At 38.5% G+C, this 12,451-nt stretch overlaps 1 protein-coding gene across 1 annotated transcript; it reads right to left on the bottom strand.

The window, feature by feature from the left end:
- Positions 1-10,374: 10,374 nt before the first annotated feature.
- CLDN34 (claudin 34) lies at positions 10,375-11,748 on the bottom strand. The gene is made up of 2 exons (XM_075333494.1): positions 11,679-11,748; positions 10,375-11,603 (listed from the first exon to the last, which is right to left on the bottom strand). The coding sequence occupies exon 2, from the start codon at positions 11,535-11,537 to the stop codon at positions 10,731-10,733; it is 807 nt and encodes a 268-aa protein (XP_075189609.1). The 5' UTR covers positions 11,538-11,603; positions 11,679-11,748; the 3' UTR covers positions 10,375-10,730.
- Positions 11,749-12,451: the final 703 nt, after the last annotated feature.

The following is a 12,451-nucleotide window of genomic DNA, read 5'->3' as shown; positions in this document are numbered from 1 at the left end:
CTCCACACCTTTGTCTATATTCACACTTAAGTGTTCTTTCAAAGACACAGCAGTTCCCTTTTCAGTCTTCAACTTCCGCACTCTGTTCCTCCTCCTGCTTTCTAGACTTCAACTGACTTGCTGGCAACTGTATAACCTAAAAAGAGACATGTAACAAACATAACAGAAAAACTAAAGAATAAAAAGTAATACTTTAATAGATTACATTTTATTAGTGAACAATAAAGTTTAAAATGGTGAAGAAGCAAACATATAAATAGAGAAGCTGATACATAGGAGCATCCGCTGACACATAGGAGCATCCGCTGACACATACGGTAGGGCTGTATTATCTATTACTATCTATTCCTAATGGTTGATTCAAATATGATACCCATTATGAATTTATAAGTCCATCTACAATTATATTTATTTATTTTTATATATAAATTATATTAAAAACTTTTGGTCAGATCCTATTGTCCTGTTTTTTGTAGCGGTTTTACTTTTTTTTTTTAAGCATCTTTACAGAATTTCTTTCAGAATTCGTGTTGTTTTTTCTTTTGTAGTTTTTTGATTGGTCGGGTCCTAGTTTGTAGTATTTTCCATCAGGAACGGTTGCACAAAGAACGGCTATCCACTTTCTTAGTCTGATCGAGCATTTTCTTAAAGACTGAAGTGTTTTAAAAAAAAAGCTCAAAAGCCTAAATATATGAAGAACAAGATTTTTTTCCACAGAAAGTCTTTGTTTGCACAACATTTTTTTCAAGTCAGCTGAGCCCAACGAGTTTTTCAAGCAGAAAACATTTCTGGAGATTTTTCTCCCGGAACAGTCTTTTGTGTAGCTTTGTCAGTCGCTTTGTGGATTTTTAGAGAGTTTTCCCTCGGTTCTTGAGAAGTCTTTTTTATTGTTGTTTTCCGGTCATTTTTTTCACTCCATTTTTAATTTTTTTTTTTAACCCCTGGGCGTTTTTAGAAATCTGAAGTGGTTTAAAGTCATCCAAAAGCCTGAACATATGAACAGTAACCCATTTTTACCTAGAATTGCTTATGTCTTTTATTTTTAATGTATTTTGATAATTGTTCATGCATTTTTCGCAACAGTATCCTCCTGAAAAAGACATCAGGCTGTGCATATATTCAGGCTTTTGAATATCTTTTAAACACTTCAGGTTTCTAAAAATGCCAAGTTTTTAAAAGAAATGTTGAAAAAAAACAACACAAAAGACGCATCAGAAAAAAAAAACTCTTCTGGAAAAAAATTGCTTTTGGAGAAAAAGTTTACAGACGCGCCTTCTGCTGAGTTTGCCTGCTTTTCAAAGCCATTGTGTGCACATAAGCAAAAGAATAGGAAAATTTGTTTTTATCATTTTGTGATTGCTTTTTCTGGCTTTTTTTAGAAGCAGAGTCATTCAAAATGCCAGGAAATAATAGCAGTGTGAACATACTCCTATGCTTTTTCTACGCTGCTTCTGTAATTCCCATGGATACAGTGTAGCACCACTCGGTCAGTTTTTTCCAGTCATGGAGCTGTGTAATATAAACATATATTTCCATGTCATCTGTCGAGGGAACACCATTTCATGCTTGATTCTTATGATATTTAAAAAAATGTTTTTTAAAAAAAAGTTACGATTTTTAAGATATATAATTTATATAGGATTACCAGTACATGTTTTATACAGATCCCAAACAAAATAATATAACAGTAATGCCCTCGGCAAACACATGAAAATGCATTCAGATATTTCAAACTGTAGTGTGTGAACACAGCCTATCACATATCCACCCAATTGTGTTTTTGTGGTGTTAGGTGTCAAATCCCATAATATGGTGTGGTATTCTTATTCTGCTAAGTAGTAAACAACACAAGCTACAGGAACAAACTGTCAGTAAAAGATGAATGCCACCACAGATTATTTATTGATGTTTCTAGGATACAAAGACCTCTTGTAAGAACAATACTAAAACAATTAAGATGAAAACATCCCTTGTAGACATATTTGCTTTCGGTATTTTGTGCAATCTTCATCAGGTTATGTAACTAGGTTATGATAGATAGATAGATAAATAAAGAGCAACACAAAAAAACAATTTTATATACAGTGCTGGCCAAAAGTATTGGCACCCCTGCTATTCTGTCAGATAATACTCAGTTTCTTCCTGAAAATGATTGCAATCACAAATTCTTTGGTATTATTATCTTCATTTAATTTGTCTTCAATGAGAAAAAAAAAAAATTATCATAAAGCCAAATTGGATATAATTCCACACCAAACATAAAAAAGGGGGTGGACAAAAGTATTGGCACTGTTTGAAAAATCATGTGATGCTTCTCTAATTTGTGTAATTAACAGCACCTGTAACTTACCTGTGGCACCTAACAGGTGTTGGCAATAACTAAATCACACTTGCAGCCAGTTGACATGGATTAAAGTTGACTCAACCTCTGTTCTGTGTCCTTTTGTGTATACCACATTGAGCATGGAGAAAAGAAAGAAGACCAAAGAACTGTCTGAGGACTTGAGAATCCAAATTGTGAGGAAGCATGGGCAATCTCAAGGCTACAAGTCAATCTCCAAAGACCTGAAAGTTCCTGTGTCTACGGTGCGCAGTGTCATCAAGAAGTTTAAAGCCCATAGCACTGTGGCTAACATCCCTAGATGTGGAGGGAAAGAAAAATTGATGAGAGATTTCAACGCAAGATTGTGCAGATGGTGGATAAAGAACCTCGACTATCATCCAAACAAGTTCAAGCTGCCTTGCAGTCCGAGGGTACAACAGTGTCAACCCGTACTATCCGTCAGCATCTGAATGAAAAGGGACTGTATGGTAGGATACCCAGGAAGACCCCACTTCTTACCCCGAGACATAAAAAAGCCAGGCTGGAGTTTGCCAAAACTTACCTGAGAAAGCCTAAAACGTTTTGGAAGAATGTTCTCTGGTCAGATGAGACCAAAGTAGAGCTTTTTGGGAAAAGTCATCAACATAGAGTTTACAGGAAAAAAAAAGAGGCATTCAAAGAAAAGAACACGGTCCCTACAGTCAAACATGGCGGAGGTTCCCTGATGTTTTGGCGTTGTTTTGCTTTGCATTCCCTGATATCTGGCACTGGACTTCTTAACCGTGTGCATGGCATTATGAAGTCTGATGACTACCAACAAATTTTGCAGCATAATGTAGGGCCCAGTGTGAGAAAGCTGGGTCTTCCTCAGAGATCATGGGTCTTCCAGCAGGACAATGACCCAAAACACACTTCTAAAAGCACTAGAAAATGGTTTGATAGAAAGCACTGGAGACTACTAAAATGGCCAGCAATGAGTCCAGACCTGAATCCCATAGAACACCTGTGGAGAGATCTCAAAATGGCAGTTTGGAGAAGGCACCCTTCAAATCTCAGGGACCTGGAGCAGTTTGCCAAAGAAGAATAGTCTAAAATTCTGGCAGAGCATTGTAAGAAACTCATTGATGGTTACCGGAAGCGGTTGTTCGCAGTTATTTTGGCTAAAGGTTGTGCAATCAAGTATTAGGCTAAGGGTGCCAATACTTTTGTCTGGCCCATTTTTGAAGTTTTGTGTGAAATGATCAATGATTTGATTTTTGTTTCATTCTCGTTTGTGTTTTTTCATTGCAGGCAAAATAAATGAAGATAATAATACCAAAGAATTTGTGATTGCAATCATTTTCAAGAAGAAACTGAGTATTATCTGACAGAATTGCAGGGGTACCAATACTTTTGGCCAGCACTGTAGATAGATGAAGAGCAACACAAAAAAAACATTTTATATATATATATATAGCATATATCGGCGCCAGTCCACCTGAAAAATATCCAGTTGTCCCAAACTGAATGAAAAAATAGAGGCAGCACCCCAAAAATAAGGGAAAAGAGTGGACTTATTTATTAGCCCCTCTGGTGGGGTGGCCACACTAGATGGGCTATTTAAAAAGTACACTTTTTTCACTCATTTTTGGAGTGTTGCCTGTATTTTTCACTCAAGAAAGAAAGACAGACAGATAGAAGAATGTTCACAGTGAATGCTATTGAAATGAATTGAGGCTGATCTGAAGTACCCTGAGAGCAGCTACTAAACAGTGTTATGGTGCGATGGTGTTTTGTTTTGTACGCTATTTATATTCGGCCACTCCTGAAGCTATTGTCGAGGTTATCCGGGACTTTTTTAATTTTTTTATTATGTGGTTAAGAACTTACAGTCAGGTAGCTGCTAAGTGCATGCCATTCTGCCCGGCACTGATCTCTACTGGCTCAGAGTAGTCACAGACCACTCCTGCTGCTGATTCTGTTGCTTCATTTGACCTCAAGTCACCAAAGTAGCTCTTTCTCTTTAGGTCTACTCTGCTGATGTCATGCTGATTGGCAGCTGGCTCCCTGCAGTTAGGCAGCAGGGAGCCCACTGTCTATTTTCATGACATTGGCAAGTATGCACTGTTGACACAGTAGACTGGAGTAGAAAAGGCTGATCTTTTTATGTGACATCACTGGGTGCCGCAGAATCACTTGCAAGAGCGGTCCGTGATCACTTTGAGCTGGCAGAGATAGGCAAAGGCAAGGAAACGCGCAAGTACCTACCAGTGCACCCCATAAGAAAAAAATATATAAGTCTCATGTAACAGTTGATTGTAGTGGTTGTGGATCCCCACCATTCGGGCATTTATGACCTATCCTAATTATGGGTCCTCAATATCATTATACTAGAAAACCCTTTCCATTTTGGTAATAACCCTTTAAATCATAAAATGTAAACCACAAATTTATGGATTTATCTTGTAAAATATCACTAAAAAGTTAAAAGTTATAATTGCAATCTACTCCCAGCCACATTCCAACTCGTCATGCTAGTCATTGCTCAATACAAGTACACGCATTGTAAGGAGATCACCTGCAAGCAGCTATAATTATATTAAATATAACTATTTTCGTTATGATTTAATTAATTATATTTGTTTTCTTTTTTTTTCCCTTTTCTCATAGTGTTTGACTGTTTAAACTTTACTTAGCAGTGTCTTTATGTTCAAAACGCATCTGTCTTTAAGCAATGGAAAAGCATGTAAAAAGCGCTAAAACGTGGTAAAAACGCACGCGTATTTATCGCGTTTCTGGGGTCAAAAGCAACTTTGGCAAAGCAATTTCTGCCAGAGGATGCGTTTAGAACTGCAACTACCTCGACGCAAAGTGCGCACATAGCCTTAGGATGTGACAAAGGAGGTCAGATAAATTATTCAAGGCAGGGACAAATAAAACACCTGTATAAGGTAGATACCAACCCTGTAAGGGCAAGTGTACAGCAATCACGAGGTCAAATGCAGGAGAAACACTGGGCACTGCTGGAAATCATCTGTCGTCGCTATTTATGTACCTTTTTTGAAATAGACTAAAGGCCCAGTCACACACAACGACTTACCAGCGATGCCGAAAACGATGCGACCTGATAGGGATCGCAGGTAAGTCGCTGGGAGGTCGCAGGTGAGATGTCACACAGTCAGATCTTACCAGCGATGCAGGAACAATACAGGTCACAGTAGCGACCTGTATAACGATCTCAGCAGTCACTGTGACCCTGTCACACAGTGTCAAACACAGTGATGTGTCCTGCCCAGCAGGACATCGCCTTTGAAGAAAATGGCCTGGACCATTCTGCAACGACTAGAGATCTCACAGCAGGGGTCTGATCGCTGGTAGATGTCACACATAACAAGATCGCTAACGGGATCGCTACTGCGTCACAGAAACCGTCACTCAGCTGCCATCTCGTTATGTGTGACAGTACCTTAAGTCTGTACGGGTGCACAATCATTATAAGATACGTTCATCTGTAGAATCCATCTGTAAGAAAGAAAGGCAGCAACCACCGTACTTCAGTGTTCAAAGTTTAATCTTGAGCGCAGTTCAGATACATCAGGCATGGGGGGAGATGGGGAGAGGCAGTGGGGTGAGGACAACGGAACGCCGTTTCACACAAATGTGCTTAATCACGAGGTCATAATATGGAATAAACCAGTATAAAGGAAGGGTAAATAAATCAGAAGACACCATATACAGGGTTGCCTGTACAGTTGCCTGTGTAACAGATGCACCTGATAAAAGAAGTGCTTACATAACCGATGTTCATGGACCCTGTGTAACACAAAATAAAAAGTACCTGTATGAGTATGTAACACAGTTAAACAGATACCTTAGGACCAGAGCACTGGTATATCTTGGTTATCAGGGGTGTAGTAAGCACCTGTATAAGAGGTAAAACCAAGTGGAAAACTGCCTTCTGTTGTGGGTGCAAATGAAACCTGGAGATATTTATACGCCAGTAAATCTTGGTTATGGTATACTACGTACCCACAAAAGGGGATGAACCCAGTGGCAGTGCAGCTCAAGTAGGGGTGCTAATAAACCCAAGATGTGAATAAACCAGTAAAGCTTGGTGTAAATGGTGTAATGAGCACTTGCCAAAAGGGTATAAACCAGTGCCACGTAACCTCAAATGTGGATGCTAATAGGACCCAGATATATAGATACACCGGTATACCTAAATAACACATGGTATAAAAAGCACCTGCATGGAGAGTATAACCCAATGTTACACAACCTCTGTTGTGATTGCTAATACACCCTAGATATATATATATACACACACCGGTATACCTTGGTTACAAAGAGGTGTAATAAGCACCTACATGACAGGTATAACCCAATGACCAATGACCTCGGTTTGGGGTGCTGGTAAAACCTAGATATATATGCACCGGTATATCCTGATGAAAAATGATATAATAAGCACCTGCATGAAGGGTATACCCCAATAGCGAACAACTTCCATGAAGGGTACTGTAAACCCTAGATGTAAAGGCACAGGCCGGCATGTTTGGTCAAACATTCATTGAGACTGTCTGTCTATACTTAGTAGTAGAGAGTTTTAAAGATAATCTATCACCAGGTTTTTGTTATCTAATATGTGAGCTTACTCTAAAGGCAAAAACTCTGATTCCAGTGAAATATCACTGCTTAGTGTAGTTTTTAGAAAATCACTGTATTATTACCAGATTAATACTTAAAGACAACTTGGCCTACTGCCAGGTAGTCCAACCCCACCAGACCACTGATTAGCAGCTTTCTGACTATGTACAAGGTAAATAGAAAGCTGCCAATCAGTGATGTGAACGGAGTAATAAAAGCTCAGCATTCAGAGAATTGGTAGATCTGTAGCAGATAAAAGTTTTCCTTAAAAACTGCAGCAAGCAGCCCAGTAAAGTAAGTGATACATTTTTGCTCTCAGAGGCAGCAAAAACCCAGTGACAGATCACTTTTTATAAATATGGGCCACATCTGTGTCTCATGCTCTTTTGATAAATTTGCTATATTTTCAATCAAAATCTAAGTTTATACACAAATTAGTTGCTTTATTATGTTCCCAAAAATTAATGCCAAAGGTTTTGCACCCAATGTCACATCTTTAGCTGCTCCTACTTTCCTACAAAATCCTCCCACTAAGCGACACTCCTCTTGTTGAATGAGAGAAATGTCTAAAAGACCTAATAACGATGGTCCAAGGTTTACAAGACAATTGTTTTGCATTAATTTAAATTTAATTTACATGTCCCTTTCCTGGGAACAAACTGCCATAGATAAGCATTTCACTAAATATCTTGCAGGACCTGAGCTATTCCTCTGGTCTCTTGATCTCTGGCTGAGAATTTCCTACTTTATATGATGTCACATCAGATTCTCTCTCAGTTCTGGGCTCTGGAAACTGATGGGTGGGCGGGGCTTGCAGGATGGGTAGGCGGGGCTGCATTCAGCAGGGTTCACTTGGTATCTGAGAAAGCTGCCAGCTCTCCCTGCAGACCTAATCACCCGCTTATGTATCATAAAGTCACTGCTGAAATTATGCCTACAATAATGTAAAAAACTTGTCAAGGAATTTATTTACATCCCATAAGTTCCCATAGTAACAATGTGGTGAAATTCACAGCTTATTGATATTGTTATTATTTATTTCTTACATAGCACCGTCATATTTCTTAACACTTTACAGACATCATCATCACTGTACCCAATGGGGCTTACAATTTAAATTCCCTATCAGTATGTCTTTGGAGTATGGGAGGAAACACACGCAAACAAGGGGAGAACATACAAACTTCTTGCAGATGTAGTCCTTGGAACTTGAACCTAGGACCCCAGCGCTCCAAAGCAACAATGCTAGTATCTGAGCCACTGTGATAAATCATTGTTAAAATGGTGCAGTTAGGCCATACATTTAACCTCTTGCATTGTTATATTGAAAAAGTATTTATAATTGTAAAAAAGTTTTTAAAAGATACTTATTTTATAAATGTTAACTTACACTATATAATATATAAAATGTTTTTCAAAAGACACTAAAGGGTGCTTTACACACTGCGACATCGCTAGCGATCTCGTTAGCGATATGACACGCCAGATCACACATACGATTTGGCGAGATCGCACATGTGACCGGCGCTATAATAAATGACCTATGTGCGATCTCGGCAAATCTTATCTGCGATCTGGCGTGTCCCACCCTAACGAGATCGCTAGCGATGTCGCAGCGTATAAAGCACCCTTAAGACTAAAAACAGATTTTGGGGGAAAAAACATATGCAAAGTGGGAGCGGAGGAGTCCACCAATCTCTCATTATTCTAAGGCCTTTTATAGAATAAAAGCAGGGACCTCATTGGTTAATAATTGCAAGTGGGACAGATTTTCTTAGCACTAGTTTTGGTTAGATTCCAATGAATCATGCATAAATACTAATACAAAAGAAAGTTGTCAATGTTGTTCCTAGCAACAAGTTGGATTTCAACTTTACTTTTCCTAAGGATCAATAAAAAGTAAAATCAGTTGCCTGATTAGTCTTATAGGTACCATTACCGCAATACTCTTGTACTGTTCCATTCATTCCAATAAAACTACTATTAAACAGGTAAAATATATCTTTGTACCATGTTAGCCAGTAGAGATAAAAAAATGTTTAAAAGAACTGAAGTCCTCAGTGGTTGATACCTTTTAATGGCTAACTGAAAAGATGGTAATAATAGCAAGCTTTCGAGACTACTCAGGTCTCTTCATCAGGCTCAGTATAACACAAAATCTGAAGAGCCACATATTTATACACAACAGGACATAGAATGGAGCAGTAGATAAAGCAAGAATGGAGCAGTAGATAAAACAAGTTATGTGAAGTAGAACTATCAGTATGGCAAGAGGGTAAACTGTTTTGGCCATAAATATTGTGTGTGAAAGTTTTATTGTCCTCTTATTGGGGTCCGGTCCAGAGCTAGGAAGCCCCCAGATAGTCTGAAGAAAACATTTCTTAATTGATGTAAAAATACATAAATCCATGTGACACATTCATTCCTGCTCTGAATGTGTCAAAGGTCATCATAAGTTTGTATTCCCAAAGTCTTCTGTTTCGCTGGGACTTGAAATTTCCTTTCAATACCAACAATTTCATGTCCATGATGTTGTAATCTGGGTTACAAAAATCTACCTGTGGCCAAACATTTTTGTAACCCAGACCACAGCATCATGGACATGAAATTGCTGGTATTGAAAGGAAATTTCAAGTCCCAGAGAGATAGGAGACTATGGGAATACAAACTTATGATGACCTTTGACACATTCAGAGCAGGAATGAATGTGTCACATGGATTTATGTATTTTTACATCAATTAAGAAATGTGCTCCTCGGACCATCTGGGGGCATCACAACTCTGGACCAGACCCCAATCAGAGGTCAATAAAACATTCACACGCAATATTTATGGCCACAACAGTTTGTCCTTTTGCCATACTGATAGTTCTGCTTCACATAACTTATTTTATTTGCTGCCCCATTCTATGTCCTGTTGTGTATAAATATGTGACTCTTCAGATTTTGTGTTATACCATGCCTGATGAAGAGACCTGAGTAGTCTCAAAGCTTGCTATTATTACCATCTTTTCAGTTAGCCATTAAAAGGTATCAACCACTGAGGACTACAGTTCTTTTAAACAATTTTTTACTATTAAACAGTAATTAAAATTGCTGGAAGAGACAAAAAGGCAGAAATAGGGTTTTGTCCTGGTGGTCCCAGAATAAATGATTACTGGGAATCACTCACCTGGGTTAGTTGTGTGAGACACTACTGTAAGAGCAAAAAAACAAGACCACAATGGCAGCTGCAGACCTTGTTGATGAATGAGGTGTATGGCAGGGAGAAGAAAAAGGGTTAACCCGCGCTGTCATGTGGAAAAAGAGGATGATTACTTGAAGATAAAATTGTGATTTATTGTTCAACGCATTTCAGAGTATTGAAACTCCTTCTTGAGGAACCAAAATCACCAGTAACATTGAATGGACGCCTTCTGTTCAGCTACATGCAAATATTACATTACCTTCATTAAAAAATTTTCCTTTCTTCTATATACTAATAAACAGAGTAGTTTTTATACAAATGATGTTTGTCTTTTCATGCATAATCAAGGGTATTGTGCCAACTACTGCTCATATAAGAGTGTGGGGAGCCCACCGGAGAAGTCTCCTGTTCCACTGTTGGCCAGTCCAAGTCTGCTCTGGAATTAGTCACATATGTGGAAAAAAATACGCAAATATAAAAAGACATTTTCACAGTTTTTATATTTCGAAAAATAAAATTAATTTATCAATTTAATTGCTAATTTTTTATAATAACTATTTCCGCTATAGCGATCTACCATCATCTATATATATATTTATAGCTGGTCCTCTAACTCCCATACAAAGGCCTCATTCTTAATTCCATCACAGTGTATGGTTGCATTTAAATAATGTTTTAAAGAAAGAAAGCTCCTGGAATTTCCTTGTAATCCTGAGCATATGCTCTCTCCATCGGAGAATATAGAATCCTCATCACTTATAGGATGTACCCTATTATCAAAATCTTTAGGTAACCTGTAACAAAGGAAAAAGATCCCGCTTGTAAAAAGTAAAATAGCAGAGACAACCCCGACCGAAATCGCAGCTCCTACTTCTTGCTTCTCAGGGTTGGATGGCATCCCAAATGTACTTGGAAAGGGTATGCTGAAATTATTGACAACTGAGTGCATGTTCCAGGCCACAGAAATAATAATGGAAATGCTGGAGAGTAGAATTAAGATCCCGCCTGTTGTAAACCAATGAGGAATTCTTGGTTCATGATTCGTACCTTGAAAAACATTTTTAAGTCCAAAGACACATACAGCTTTCCCAGCTGCTCCAAGAATGATAGCCACTAACATAAGTCCTTGTGCCACAAATATTTCCCGGGGTATGAAAGAGTCCATCACACTAAATTGCTGACAGTACATGGTTTTCAGGTTTGGTGATACTAAAATATGACTGAAGAAGCAAGTCCTCCATATACCTATCCAAGCAATTCCAGAAGTAATGAGGGTGGTGTTAGCTACGTGCCATACTCTCCACTGTACAAGTCCTGTAGAAATGGAGCCCAAGATCCAGCCCAGGGTTGAAATAGCAAATCCAACAATTTGTAGATAAGTTGTGTGGGCCAGGTTGGGCATGACCTGAAGATCTTTAGCAGCCTCTCAGTTCCACAGTCACATGTCACAGTGATTGATATCCAGTCCCTGAGAAACAAATATAAAAATGTTAGGCTTTAGCAACCATGGTATAGGGATTGAGAAATGAATGAGCCATGCTACCTGAAAAGGTGCAAAATCTATTCATATTGGTGTTGGATTGATTTCCTTTCCACTGCAATGCTGCTGTCCTCTAACTCGTCTTCACACTAAACATGCACGACTCTTAAGAAGGCTAATATTCAAGGTTGCCAGGGAACAGAGACAAGTCTATAGAATACAGTCAGCATTACACCCTATGGTGTTTGGATACAAGATTAGCTATGTTGTCAACAGCATGGCAACTGTTCTTGTTACAACTCATTTGTCCATCTGCTTTACCTGGCTTAGATCATGTCCTAGTGATGTCTGTGAATCTGAAATCTGAGTTAGTTTTGGGCTATAAATATATTGTCATTTTGCTAAATACCTTAAAATAGTTTTTGGATTGATATTAATATTATTGCATACAGATCAATATTAGCTCATGCATCTAGTTACTGACTTTACTTATTATGGCTATACATTTAGAAACTACAGTTTCTTAAAAATAAAGTTGCAGCAAGCAATGCCATGCTCCATGCAAAGAGGCATGGATGAACATGAAGTGTTTTAGATTAGTAGCGGACAATGTCCTAAGACCCCCACCAATCCATCAAACCATAGCTGAGTATAGGCTCAATATTAATTTATTTTGAGCTCACATGTGTCCATAGCTAATGGAGAAGCCGAGAGCTTCTGCATGGGTTTTTGAGCCATTGGTGGAGTCCCAGGGCCTTGACCCCATTGATCTGAAGCACTGCTATGATTTTAAAGTGAACCTGTCAGATGCCATATGCCCTCTAACCCAGCAGCAG

Source organism: Anomaloglossus baeobatrachus, chromosome 2 (genome assembly GCF_048569485.1).
Source record: "Anomaloglossus baeobatrachus isolate aAnoBae1 chromosome 2, aAnoBae1.hap1, whole genome shotgun sequence".
NCBI lineage: Eukaryota > Metazoa > Chordata > Amphibia > Anura > Aromobatidae > Anomaloglossus > Anomaloglossus baeobatrachus.
The sequence above is the reverse complement of the archived record's forward strand: the minus strand, read 5'-3'. Positions and strand labels throughout refer to the sequence as shown.